General features: G+C 50.8%; 3 protein-coding genes across 3 annotated transcripts; all 3 read left to right on the top strand.

Annotated features, from left to right (window-relative positions):
* Positions 1-1964: 1964 nt before the first annotated feature.
* K489DRAFT_387185 (uncharacterized protein) lies at positions 1965-3034 on the top strand (the record flags this gene model as incomplete). Its single annotated transcript, XM_033606298.1, has 2 exons — positions 1965-2921; positions 2984-3034. The coding sequence occupies 2 exons, from the start codon at positions 1965-1967 to the stop codon at positions 3032-3034; spliced, it is 1008 nt and encodes a 335-aa protein (XP_033462128.1).
* A 468-nt stretch (positions 3035-3502) lies between these two features.
* K489DRAFT_314366 (DEAD-domain-containing protein) lies at positions 3503-5581 on the top strand (the record flags this gene model as incomplete). Its single annotated transcript, XM_033601002.1, has 1 exon — positions 3503-5581. One exon carries the CDS (start codon positions 3503-3505, stop codon positions 5579-5581), a length of 2079 nt encoding a protein of 692 aa, XP_033462127.1.
* A 795-nt stretch (positions 5582-6376) lies between these two features.
* On the top strand, positions 6377-7441 carry K489DRAFT_314689 (uncharacterized protein; the record flags this gene model as incomplete). The annotated part of the gene is made up of 1 exon (XM_033601034.1): positions 6377-7441. The coding sequence occupies one exon, from the start codon at positions 6377-6379 to the stop codon at positions 7439-7441; it is 1065 nt and encodes a 354-aa protein (XP_033462126.1).
* Between the last annotated feature and the right edge of the window lie 7208 nt (positions 7442-14649).

The raw sequence follows: 14649 nt of genomic DNA, 5'->3' as shown, positions 1-14649 counted from the left end.
GTTTGTTTGCCATATCTGCTACCTCAGAGAGTAGGGGCGCAAATCCTCGCGCGTCAAGGTCGAGGATATGTCGCTTAAGCGTCTCTTCTTCTGTTGGCGTGAGATTTCGACAGTTTGGAACCATAGTGGCGCGAGAGCTAGTTCTATTCAGTCTTGTAGAGAGTTTCTGATGTTGAACACCAAAAGCTGCAGCTGCGCTCCGTTGGCTCCGAAATTGACCAGATCTGTAGGCATTAATAGCAAGCTCGATTCTGCCTTCTTGATTATCTAATAACATGTCTTGTTGTTGAGATATTATAAAGGAAAGATGATGTTTACAATGCCAAGGAAAAGTGGCGGGTTCGGTGGTGTGGCCGGCTCGCTGATGGATTACGTTAGATAAAAAAAGTCTAAAAAGAAAGAAGTTAAAAGATATACAATTTCTAATAGTGTCTACTACTTTTTAGATATAGATTTAGAAAGCTAGAGGACCTTAATTTTTAAGCTTACTCTTTGTTACTCTATTAAAAGCTATTTATATATCTATACTCTTTTTACTCTTTAATATAGTTAGTCTAAAATTATATATAATTCCTAGTTATTTAAAGCTAGACTTTTAATAAATTTACTAAATATAGATTTCTATAATAATATATCTACTTTAAATCTTTTTTATTATTATTTCTTATTAAAGTATAATAAGCTATTAGTATTGAAGTACTCTCTAAGTATATAGGGTAAAAAATTGCCTTCTTATTATAAGCTATACTTACTTACAACTACTAACTATCTAAGTCGTAATAGATAATTATAATTACTACAGCTGATAAAGCTAGTCTTATATTTATTTAGTTTAATAGATTTATAATTAGAGGAATGTATTATTTATAGAATTCATCCTTACTATATTATAATTATAGAGTAGTTTATCTATAATTTTATCTTAAATGCTCTAGTATAGAACTACTTAGATTCTGTTTTATAGAAAGAGATGGTATAACCGATTTAGTAGACGTAACCCTATAGACTTTAAGCTCCGCTTTTAAAGCATAAGCGCGATACCGAAGCGACTTGACGTCAGACATACTAGACATGTCCCGGACCTTAATAATCATCATAGTGGGGCGAAAGTTCCGAGCAACCAGATGTCAAGTCGTACTAGATGTAACGTCGAAAGCTGCAGGTGTCAAGGTAGTGCCTATTGTTTGTGCCGGACATATACTCAACACTGGAACATCATAATCCGTATTATAAAGCTCGAGAGCGACCATTCAGAACACTGCAAAGTGAGGCACCTACTTATCAGCACTCAGCACACATCGTCACATCATAGCGTGCGCGCCTCGGTTTGTGTAACATAAGGCGTCGTCTATTGGCCAGCCGCTGTACATTCTTGCGCCGGATGGATTGCGATTGTCTTCCAAGTTAGTCGTTCCGCAGACATAAATACCGCCATCACTGGCCCAACTTTTCTTTCGCTCGGTCGCAGCAGTCCTTTGGTCCTAGGCTACATCGAATTCGCAGCACGCTCAGCATCAAGGACAAGCACAAATCTCTCCTTCCCCACCGCAGGCACTCGTTTCACACGCCTGATATCTTTCGCGGGGCCCATCGCAAGCACAGAGAACACCACTCGAGATCAGGGTCCTTCACTGCGGCCACTATATCCTTTCCTCGAAAACATACCTAGCTAGCTAAGCATGAAGCGAGAGCCTCAGACTCCTCCTCCAGGCGCGCATCGGGCAGCACCCGTACAACAACAGCATTTCACCGGCCCTCACACCTCGAGGAATGCAAATCCGAACGCGAACTCGAACAGTCTTGCTCGTGAGAATTTGGCATCCAACAATCCCTTCCGTGTCAACAACACCCCCACGAATGATGCTGCGGCTCGACCATCTTCTAGCAATGCCACGATTGCCACCCCAGAATACGATCCTCCTCCAGGGCCTCCTCCCGGTTGGCGGCAAATTAAAGATGAAAACATGGACGATGCTAGTGACACCTTCGCCCCACCACCGGGACCGCCACCAGGCTATGATTCCGGCCAGCAGCAGTATAATGCGCCGCCTGGTCCACCGCCATCTCATGAGAACGTAAAGATGAAGGAACAAGATGTCGAGCCACCAGAATATGATCCATGGCACGGCGGACCTGATGACACACTCCGTTTACCACCCTCGTTCGATAGCATCAATCCCAAGAATATGAGAAGCCCGACGGCTAACGCCTCGGCTGACGACGCAAAGCGTGCGCACGCGTGGTGCGCCCATGTACCTCTCTTCCATTCTACTCACCATTCGCCCCAGCATCTCGAGCGTATCCGGCATGGCGACCTCAGTCTGACCCTTCCACCCGAGACGTCGGATATTACGAACTATCAGCCTGCAATGGGAAAGACTTATATCCGCACGTTCAGATCTGTTAATGACACCATACTCCTGTCCGATCTGCCGGTCTTCGCGTCTCAACACCATTCGCCTATGGTAACCGGCCGACCCGAAACGATCTATTTTGAACTACATGTCATCAGCGTTGGAGACCGCTACAACCAGAATCCGCACAACGTGGAAGTTGATTCTGGCATTGCCATTGGCTTTGTAGCTCCACCTTATCCTGCTTGGCGTCTCCCAGGCTGGCATCGCGCTTCTCTGGGAGTGCATGGTGACGACGGCCGACGCTACGTTGACAACAGCGATGGCGGCTTCGATTTTACACGGGCCTTTCAGAAGGGCGATGTTGTGGGCATCGGCATGAACTTCAAGCCACCCGTCCACGGCGATACCGTCAGCATGCGTGCGGACGTCTTCTTCACACGCAACGGACAGCGTGACGGCGGATGGGATTTACATGAAGAGCGCGATCGTGAATTCGATGCAGGAAACATCACCGGCCTTGAAGGTGAACATGATTTATTGGCGGCCGTAGGAATTTTTGGCCAGGTAAGTGAAATGCAACAGAAACTCTGGGTGGCTGTTCAACCACATGCTGATCCGTTGTGCAGGTTGAATTCGAGGTCGCATTCCGACGTGAAGAGTGGAAGTACAAACCTTAAATCGCCCGATGATTCCGTCTTCATGTCGAAGGAAATGCTATATGATCGTCGACGATGCTATGCGAGCAATTAGCTGTGGTATTTTGTAATCGGGTCCATTTGGAATCCGCCTGAAAAGCGGAGAAGGACTACCTAGGTATGCAACTGCGAGTCATCCTACAAGAACAAGTCTGTAACCCTATTGTCACCGGAATAATACATTCACGCGGAGGAGACGTCTATGGCGGCCCGACCCGTCGTACTCTCCCTTCCGCGCGTGGGCGCTGATATCCTTCGTCACCAAAAAAAAGTCCCGATAGGAGATTGTAATTACTCTGCCATTCAATCACTGTATATACTTGTACAACCATCGTTTAATCCTTTCATCGATCCTGTCCAGCAATTCTGTTTACCAACTAAGCATCTTGTGAATCGCATCAAAACACAACTGTCATCGCCCTCTCACGCTCTTTAAGACAATTTCCGACGATGCGTCGCGCTTTCCAGCGATGTATCGCCACTGTCCCGCAGATTCGCCCAAGTATCATTGGTGACCTACCCATCTCAGCGCATCGACCCATTCGTTTCAATAGCATCACGAGGGCAGCCATCGCTTCGCATACCGTTGCGACACGAGACTTTCATTCAACATCATTACGAAAGGATGCGGCAGAATCAGCCGACGGCAGAGACCAAGCCAAAGAAGATTCAGATGCACAGGTGGTTTCCAAGTTCGCGGAACTGGAGACCAGGGGTCTGGTTCACCCGACCGTCGTGAATACAATCACGCGCGGCATGGGTCTGGAGACCATGACAGAGGTTCAATCCGCTACGCTTCATGAGGCGCTGCGCGGCACAGACATAATCGCTCAGGCCAAGACGGGAACGGGCAAGACGATTGCTTTCCTGCTACCGGTTTTGCAGAATATCATCGAAAAGGACCCCTATCTCGCGAAGTCTTCTCACGGACGTCGCGGACCGCGGACAACGGCTGATGACATTCGGGCCCTTATCATCTCGCCAACGAGGGAACTAGCGGAGCAGATCGCAGATGAAGCAAGGAAGCTTGTTAAATCGACAGGAATCATCGTGCAAACTGCAGTGGGTGGCACAATGAAGAGACAGGGAATGCGGGATATTCAGCAGCAAGGTTGTCACATTCTGGTCGGGACTCCCGGGCGACTTAAGGATATTCTTTCAGATCCCTACTCGCGTGTGGAAGCACCTGATCTCAATGCTCTGGTATTCGATGAGGCAGACAGATTACTCGACCAGGGCTTCTGGCCGGAGATCCAGGGAATCATGCAGTTGCTACCGTCGCCTGCCCAAAAACCCCGACAGACGTTGATGTTCTCTGCTACCATGTCTCAGGATGTCATCACGCTAGCACGGCAGACGCTCAAGAAAGGGTTTAAATTTGTCAGGACCATTCGCGACGATGAAGCGCCCACTCACGCTCGCGTGCCGCAGAATATAGTGAAACTGAAGGGCTTTGAGAATGCCGCGCCAGCACTCTTCGAGCTCTGCCAACGCGAGATCATGCAATCAGAGAACGACCCATCAAAGCCACCCTTCAAAGCCATGGTTTACTTCAATAGTGCTGCGGAGGTCTCCCTGTACTACAGTCTCTTCCGCGCGCTCGAGGATAGATCCGGCCGCAGTCCGTTACTGCCGGCCAAGACCTTTCTCATCCATTCCCGCCTATCACAAATGCAGCGTACGAGGGCTGCAGAAGACTTCAAGAGGTGCCGAAGTGGTATCTTCCTTTCGTCCGATGTCACCGCACGAGGCATGGACTTCCCTGGCGTCACGCACGTCATCCAAATGGGACTTGCAACCAGTCGAGAGATGTACATTCATCGTATCGGACGTACTGCGCGAGCAGGGCGCGAGGGTACTGGCTGGCTTTTCGTTGATGAGATGGAAGCGCGCGAGGTACGCGGCAAGCTTGGCGAGATGCCTCTGGTTCCGAACGATACATTGGAAACGGCTCGACTAGACCTCACACAAGCCGCCGACATTTCCGCTGAGCAAGGCGAGCTCCTCGCCACGTATCAGAAAGCCATTCAACAAGTTCCTCGCGGTGAGAAGGTCAAGGTTTTTATGTCGTTCTTTGGCACTTTCGCCTGGCATCCTCGCAAGCAACAGCTGGTTGACAACATGAATCGCCTCGCGACGTACGGATGGGGCATGGAAGAGCCTCCCATGGTGTCTCCTTCTCTTCTTAGAAGATTGCCGTCATTCAGAAATGTGACTGGCCTACGCCTTGGTCATGAGCCATCTGATGACGACGGCAGCGATATGAGGCGATCCAGTGGACGAAGCCCAAGGGATTTCGGCCGGCGCGGAGGTCCTGCTGGCGGCTTCGGCAGAGTTGGTCCTGGTTTTGGCCGAGGTGTACTACCTCCCGGCGGGTCCAGTGGCGGCAGCCCAGGCGGCTTCAGATCCGAGGGAACTGGCTATGGGGGCAGTTCGCGCTCGTCCGGCAACGGCTATTCTGGATTTTCTCGATCCGGCCGCTCCGACGGCCCGCCACGCGAAAGGCGTGCACAGTCATACGACTATTGAGCTGGGTTGGAACTCCAGCAGCAGCCTACTATCGAATGTGAAAATTGAACCCATTCCGTGGGCCAAGCGGTGATGAAACAAGATCATTTAGAGTAAGCATTTCATCGTCCGTTCAGCATGGCGAAGGCGTATTGGTGGCGCTCAACTATCGATTCTCTCGGTGGTTGTGCAGAATTCTCAATCAGAACGTTGGAAGCCCGGTTTAATTATGGGGAGCTCCATGTAAATTCTATTGTTGCGGCCTCGATCTCTTTCATGTACCACCGACCTATTATGTACTATACTTGTGTACTCATTCTCCATTCTGATATCTTCTGTCCATACCCGTGGCTTTCGAGACAATTGAATCATTTCCAGGTCCCAACGATCAAAGATGCCTTACCATGGCTTTCTGATCGTCATGCCGGAATCTCAGCAACGTGCCCCCTGGGCATGTCCGTAGCTGTAAATACCCCAGAGATCATCTCAATACAGATGTATGCCGCCGATCACCTCTGATAGTCCTCGATTCGGAGGTCAATCTTCGATGGGCTACCCTTGGAGACGAGGGGCACAACGGGGCTTGAAACATCACGAGCTCTCCCCAAAACCTCGCGGATATCGGACGCTGCTTAGTCACGATTACCTACAAGCCTGGAGCTTCCAACATCATACTGGAAAGGACATCTACCTAGAGACGCTCCAACCTCAACGCACGCATCTCGAACAGCTATGAGAGATATACCAGTAGCGTCGAGTTCCTCTGATCAGATCTTCGCGATCCGGAAACTCTATGCATGAAGCGATATTTTTCCAATGGCACCTCCAACAATTGAAGTAAAGTCTCCGCACGTGTCGGACGCCTTCCTCGCTTCCTTTCTTGCATCGGATTTCGACGCTGCCGACTACTTCAATCAGAATCTCCCTGCGTTGTCCCCTCCCAATTCCGCGAGTCGTGGCAACTTGGGCCGTGGTGCGCTGCTGTCGGACATCGCCTCACAGCTACAAACGCAGCTGTCACAGATCAATGCTCACACATCACGCGTGTCAAATGGCTTGACTAGACTCACCGATGATATCGTTCGCAGCGGTGGTAAGTTGGTATACGAGGTTGAACTTCTCCGCGGCGAAGCCTTGAGCACGAACGATGCCATCTCGGTCCGACTCAAGCAGGACATGGATCTTCTAGCACCCGCACCACAGCCTTCGGAAATGGACCCCGCGAGTGACACCACAGCCGGGATTGACGCTGGACAAAGCGATCAAGGAGACAGCGAACCAATAGCCATGACAGCCTCACCAGTTGCGAAAAGTGGCGCAGAATCGGAGCCCGAATTCCTTGTTCGTCTTCGCACACTGACCACAATCCGCAATCGCTTAGATGCCGTGGTGAAGATATTCGGGTCCGCCATGCAGTGGCCCGTAGCAGCCTCGGATGTTGCGCCGAACTCATCTGGCATCATCTCTATATCTGCACCAGGATCGGATGATCCAGATCGGGACGGAAAGGCAAAGGCATACTTAGACAACCTACAAAGCGAGATCACTGCATCACTGGCTGCAGGCGTGGATGGTCTGGAAGTTTCAAGTACCAAGGTATACGAGATGAGGATGTTAGCAGAGGTCTGGAAAGGTACTTCGGAAGAGAAGGCTAGAACAAAGGTGGTAGAATTATTGCAAAAAATGGTCGATGACAAGGCAAAGACTGTAGTGCAAGGGCGGAAGCCGGGATCCTCACAGCCATCAAGGCTTGTGGATTACAGATATGGAGGATTTGACGGTTCTGCCGTGGCGTCCAAGATCACCAAGACTGCGACCGCTGGAGGCTATGGCTTCCTGCAGAATCTACGTGATTTCAAGAACGAGATGTACGCCGATTGAAGCGTAAATGGAGAACAAGCGGGCTAGATGTTGCGCGAGTTACGTTCTGTTACAGTCAAGATGGAACCTGTCGCTCAGCAGCCGGTCTCAATGACCGCTTTGCGACATCACGAGCGCATGTGGCAGGATCTACAACCGGAGGCCCATCACCCACTACCTGCTCAATATTCATACTCCAACCGAATCACTTCACAGCTATTCTAAGGTTAATCCTTTCGACGTTCACGCCAACACGGCCTATATATCGAGACTTTCAGCATGAAGGCATCATCCGTGACCGGATGATTTGCAGATCACACAAAGGTTTGTTGGGCAATTAGAGGATCCCCGGCACTGCATCATGGTGGCTTGGCAGGTCACTGAACACAATTGGGAGGCTTTGCATCACGTCATCCATCTTCTCAGACCGAAGCTCCTGAAGCGACAGGAAGTTCGCTGAAAAGTGGGTCCCCTGAGAGGTATCGGTATTCGTCGTGGTCTCGCTGACTATGCCTCAAATGTGTATTACAAGTGCATCGCTGATCCCTGAGGACATATCATACGAACCAAGTTCCGACAATGCGTGCTGGTGTTCGTCAGGCATGGGCCCTGAAGATCAATGTCTTGCTCACGACGCCTATCGGATATTCGAAGCATCACAATACAAGGAGCGCTTTGTGACAGGAGGTTCGACGAGAGAACGCGAGAGAAGAGAGAGTATCGCACATCGGCAACGTGCTCTCATTGTGATGGTGGTGCCGTCGAGCAGATCGTCGTTTCGCACGAAAATCGGTTGGATTCAATCGCTGATCTTCCCGTCATCCATTCTATATCGATTTATCTAGATTAAGAGCGTCTCCCCGTACTTTCAAAGATGTCACAGTATCCAGTCTGTGGCACCGTTGTGTATGTCTGATTATCCACTCGATGTTGGTGAATGCCGCAGACTTGAAGTCACGTGATGACGTGATGAACGAGTCGTGTTACACCTAGATCTACCGTTATACCAAGGATGTAGTTGCCTACGCATCTGGCTGGCTGCCTTCAGCCCTACAATCCATGGATAATCAGACGCGCTCTATTGATATCCCGCATTAGCTCTCTTCACATCTACTCTATCCCGTTGCTGTAGGTATTAATTGTTTGCAACCGCCGTTCTGGACCCGGTTGATATCACGGACCGTCGTTCATGCTCCCAGAGGATCGGGGACGGATGCGTAACTCATGGTTTCATTGCAACGACTGGCACCATCGATCAAAGAAGTTCTTGTGCGGTTGCGGGTGATACCATACGACTGAGCCCTGCTATTCTGGCGTGAGGAATAGATTCGACCACCGCTGAGTTTCACCAAGCAGGCTCACATCCACTCTCAAAGTCATTTATCATGTCGAAGATAGAGAAACTTCAGATTCTCGGGGTGCGGTCGTTTGACAATCGTCACCCTATGACCATTCAATTCTATGCACCATTGACCCTCATCGTTGGCATGAATGGATCCGGCAAGACGACGATCATCGAATGTCTCAAATACATCACTACGGGCGAATTGCCGCCGAACACCAAAATAGGTGGTGGCTTTATCCACGATCCCAATCTTTGTGGCGAGAAGGAAGTGCTTGCGCAGATCAAAGTTCAATTCCGATCCACCGAAGGAGTCAGGATGGTGTGCACCCGCAGCCTCCAACTCACTGTGAAGAAGAACACACGTACCATGAAGACTCTTGAGGGGAGCATCATGATGGTAAGGGATGGTGAGAAGACATCGCTAAGCTCGCGAACCGCCGAAATGGATCAGATGATGCCTCGATTCTTGGGTGTGTCTAAAGCCATCCTGGAGAGTGTCATATTTTGCCATCAGGAAGAGGCTCTCTGGCCTCTGTCCGAGCCAAAGAAGTTAAAGGAGCGATTTGACGAGATCTTTGAGGCCTTGAAGTATACAAGAGCTATTGATAACATCAAGATCCTACAGAAGAACAAGAAAACCGAGCTCATCAGGCTCAAAGCAGATGAGGAGCATGCCAAAGTGGACAATGACAGAGCCAAGCGGTGCAAGTCCGATATGCTGAAGCTAGACGCCGAGTCCGAGGAATTGAGAAGTGGGCATGAGGAACTCGGAGTGCGGGTCGCAGAAGCAATGCGGCAGGCGGAGGAAGCTTGGCAGAAAGCCGGTGAAGCAGAATTGATCGTCGGAACGCTGAATGGCAAGCGCATCGAGCGAGACACCAAAGAAGAGAGTGTGCAAAGCCTACGCGAGAATCTGGAGGAGATGGCCGATTCGGATGCGGAGCTGCAAAGCATGTTGGAGCAGTACGAAAGTCGCGTGCATGAATATGAAAATGATCTGGACAGGCAAAAGGAAGTTTATTCAGAGCTCGCGGCAGACTTGCAGGAGACGCGGGAGCGGTTGAGTGCCAAGGAGAGAGAATGCGGTGTGCGTGAAGCGCAACAGCAAAATCATGAGCGACAACTGGAAGAGAGAGCCACAGTTATCAAGGAAGCCGCTCGCTCACACAACATCCGCGGCTTCGATATGGATCTGGATGAGACTCAAGTACAAGAATTCATGAACCGAATCTCGAAACTTGCCCGGGATCAGAACACCGCATTCGAAAGGGCTCGGAAAGAGGCTCAGGAGGAGCTTCAGCGGGTTCAGAAAGTACTGGATCAGATCAATGAGAAGCGAAGTACTCTAAACCAGCGCCGGGAGCACGCCCGACAGAACATCGTTGCGAGCGATCGCAAGATCGAAAGCCTGCAGAGCGCGTTGTTAGACATCACTATCGACGAAGGCGGAAGAGGCGCGCTCGATGCCAAACTTCGCGACACGCGTGGTCGACTTGACGATGCAAAGCAGGAATACGAGCAAGCTGGCTGGGATCCGCAGATCAAGGCCGTGTTCGATGCACTTCGGACTGAAGAGGAGCGCAGTGATAGCCTAAGTCTGGAACAGGCTGAGGGCGTCCGCCGTGCACGCGAATCGGCCGAGCTAGATCTCGTCCAGAAAGAACTCAAGGATCGTCGGCAGCGTCTAGACACAATGCTTGCCGCACATACCGAGAGGCTAAACGCCATTCTTGGTCAGAGCTGGAAACCTGAAACTATCGAGAACGATTACGACCGCACCATCAAAGTCAAGGAGACGCGAGTGACTGAGGCGAGCCGTGACCGAGATGCCACATCTCGGGAGAAAGAGCAAATCGACTTCAGACTGAGTTCATGTCGTACTGATCTGAAAGCCAAACAATCAGCTCTGAAAGCCGCGGAACATGCAATCAAGGAAGCGGTTGATTGCAAACCGGAAGACTATCTCGAGGAATTGGAACAATTGGCTGTGAGCAGGGACTACATTAAGAATGATACGGATTCGTACAAAATGCTCTTGGAGTATTTCGATGCCTGTGTCAAGACCGCGAGGGACCACAAGGCTTGCAAGACATGCTTACGACCCCTGAAGGACAAAGAGTTCGAGAGGATGGTGAGGACGCTCGAGTCGGAAAAGGAGAAAATAAGCAAGGTCGCGAATGCTGGCGAGCTACAGGAAGCTGAAGAGGAGCTAAAGCGAGCCAGGGCTGTCAATCCGGACTTCGACACCTGGGAGCGATTGTCCATCAAAGAAATCCCTGCGCTGCAGTCCACGGAAAAGAAGCTTGCGGAGCAGCGAGCCGAGCTCATAGCCAAGCTCGAGGAGCAGGACGGCATTGTGGCCGACATGGAGGCAGAGCAGCGCGACGTCACAGATCTGGTCCGCACGGTTCGAACCATTGGCAAGCACAGTGCAGACATTGCTGGGTTCTCATCACAAATTATAGAACTCTCCGCGCAGCAGAAGTTTACAGGGGCATTCCGAGGAATCGAAGCAATCCAAAACGATTTGAAGTCGACCAATGATGAGAAAAAGAGACTGCAAACACGTCAAGCAGAACTGATCAACGGCCGCGATCGAGGCAAAGCTTTGGTCAACAACCTCGAACTCGAATATCGGGACATTTTGAGCAAGCTGAGTACTGCAGAATATCAATTAAAGGAGAAAAAAGCTATCGATGAACAAATCGAAGAGCACAAAAGCCTCAATGGCGTGCAACGCGAGAGCATTAAGGCCATCGAATCTGAGCTGCAGAGTCTAGGCCCGGCGCTCTCTACAGCCCAAACGCAATACGAAGATGTCACGCGGCGTGGTGAGGCGAGGGATCGCGAGCTGCAGGTCGAGGTCAACAAGTTGAGCGACACATCGAACCGACTCCGTGTGGCTGATCAACAGATCCAAAGATACAGCGAAATGGATGAGGCTGCGAGACTTGATCAGAGCAGGCGCGAGGCGGAGCACATCAAGGCTGATGTTCAACGCTTGATCGACGAACAAGGACGATGCGCAGGCACTGCGAAGAAACTCGAGGATCAACTGCGCAACCACACCGAGACTAAACGCAGCATATCGGACAACCAGCGCTACCGCCGTGACCTTCGACAACTGGAAATAGTGTCCGCAGAGATTCGCGAGCTGGAGAAGCACAATCCCGAGGCAGACAAGGAGCGTTACGAGCAGGATGCTAGTCGCTGGCAGCGGGAGCGTAACAAATTGACTGCCGAACAGGCTACTGTGGTGGGTCAATTAACTGGATTGGATCGTCAAATCCAACAGCACCAAAAAGACTGGGAATCCGATTACAAGCACGCCGCAGGGAAGTACAAAGCTGCGCACGTGCGCGTCGAGACGACCAAAGCGGCCATTGAAGATCTCGGGCGATATGGTGGAGCTCTTGACAAGGCCATCATGAAGTATCACTCGCTCAAGATGGAGGAGATTAATCGAATTATCGAGGAGCTCTGGCGCAAGACATACCAGGGCACTGATGTGGACAAGATCCTCATCCGAAGTGAGAGCGAAACGGTTAAGAGCAACAAGAGTTATAATTACCGCGTTTGCATGGTCAAGCAGGATGCAGAAATGGACATGCGCGGACGCTGCTCGGCTGGGCAGAAGGTGCTGGCATCTATCATCATTCGACTCGCTTTGGCGGAGTGCTTCGGTGTCAACTGTGGCCTGATCGCGCTGGACGAGCCCACGACGAATCTCGACCGTAACAACATCAGCGCGCTGGCGCAGAGCCTCGCCGAAATCATCCGCGTACGTCGCGCGCAGAAGAATTTCCAGCTCATCGTCATCACGCACGACGAGGAATTCCTCAAGGAGATGGGATGTGCGGATTACACTGACTCTTACTTCCGTGTGAGCCGCGACGAGGCCCAGAAGAGTGTGATTGAGAAGCAGAACATTGCTGATGTAAGTCGTCGAGCCCATCAGCAGTCCATTCAGATTGCTCAGGAGAGACGCTTGAGACAGAATACTAACTTATCAACAGGTATTATAAAAGGCCGATGTTGCGGTCATAGGACGGGGTTGGTCTGTCACAGCGAATGAATTGCAATGAGTATGCCAGTGGAGGAGGCCGATCATGGATGGCTTTGTGAGGTGTCCGATTGTTTGAGTGAGGAGACTAACCCGAATGAACCGTACTTGCTTGCTCCATGGATGTCCCGGTGGAGAGGTTTGAGTTCCTCCAGCCCCTGCGAGGTCCGTACAATAGATGAGTGTTATGCTTGCCATTCCATGGCTTTCGTGAGCGCATTTGATGTGCACAAGCTTGATTGCATGCTTATTCCTAAGCAGCGACGTGTAATCCTCCTTCGAACCTGAGGTTGAATGAACATGGTCCGCACGTTCTGCGGTCCGCGAAAGCTCGATGTCATCACAAGCGACGCCCGAGATGACTATAGGCGAGCATTGCGAAAGATTGAACGAGAGTAGATGACTGCGAGTACGGTAAGATACGTGTATATCTCCGGTTCCGAGACTGTCGGCCGTGGGGTTTGGAAAGGCGAGACGAGACATGGAGTTATAGTATCATCGCGCATGATACCAGATCGGGCATCCAGGCACTTTTTCGTGCTCCGTACGGAACCCAAGTACCAGGTCGAGACGAGAGGCGTTCATGTTCAATACACAGAAAGAGTAGGTATCCGAAGCGATCATTGTGTGTGAACACCTGATAAACTGTCGTGCAACATCCAAGTCAGCACGAGACTTGGACGGGTCATGGACATGCGTGCAGGAGTAGTACAAAGCACTACATCATATTAAGGAAGAGTGGATAGATGATGATTGGGGCATTTCACTCATTCCGCTACTGTTGTGCTTTTTCCGTCGGCGGTGAATGAATGATGGTATGTCAAAGAAGTTGGCAGGACTACGTAGTTGCTTGCATTGGAGTGTGTGGTGCTGCAACAGTCCGCGCAGACTAAGAAACGACGATACTACAGCTGTACGCGTGCGCGTGAGCTGACTGTTTGACATGACGATCTGATGACAGGACCAACTTGACTCGGCATTGTCGAAGACAGTGTAGTGCGGTGAGAGAACCATTGACCCATCACATGACACTTCCTTTCTTCGACGGACGCTGTGCGATGGGTTCGCGCATCCATGTGTGCATTCCTCCACTACTAGGTAGTGTGGTCGTTCACAACATATTCCTTGGTCTCGCCCGTGCGTCAGCATCATTGCAACTAGACTATGGCTGTGTCGTCGTCGTCGTCGTCATCGTCCTGCCCGTGCCATGTGTGGCTATGATGGAGGCTACAGTACAGTATAATCACGGGACGAACGATGTTGAGATTGACAATGTTGACGATGATGAGAGGTCCGACCGAAAGTGCTCATCGAGAATAAAATGAAGAGATCAGCAGAGAGAAGTGAAGATCAGCATGCGGCTAGAACAGCCAGATGATGAGATCGACATCAGCCACAAAGACAGCCAGGTAGTCATGTGTACAGTTCGGTCAGTATAGAGTACAGTAGTCCTGTGATGGCGGCGAGAGACGACGAGATCTGTGTGGAGAAAGTAGAGTTGTGAGAGGGAGGGGCAGAGACAGATACAGCCGGAGAGAAGGAGGGATGGAGAGGCGTTCAGCCACGTCGATGGGTCTATTCCCAAATCGGGTTAAAGGGGACAATCAAATCTGCCAGGCACCGATCGGGGCGTGTGCATACCTAGGTATCCACAAACACACACACACACACCTCTCGAGTATCAATCCACACGTACACACCACTCGCACATCCGCACGCCGATGAACCGAGTTCCTTCTTGAACAATGCTCCGGTCACACATGTAGACCTGAGAGGAGGCTGTTCACGAATCGAGATGGGATGTGACTCGAGCGATAAAGT

This window comes from Dissoconium aciculare (assembly GCF_010015565.1).
Source record: "Dissoconium aciculare CBS 342.82 unplaced genomic scaffold K489scaffold_3, whole genome shotgun sequence".
NCBI classification, from domain to species: Eukaryota; Fungi; Ascomycota; class Dothideomycetes; order Mycosphaerellales; family Dissoconiaceae; genus Dissoconium; species Dissoconium aciculare.
The sequence above is the reverse complement of the archived record's forward strand: the minus strand, read 5'-3'. Positions and strand labels throughout refer to the sequence as shown.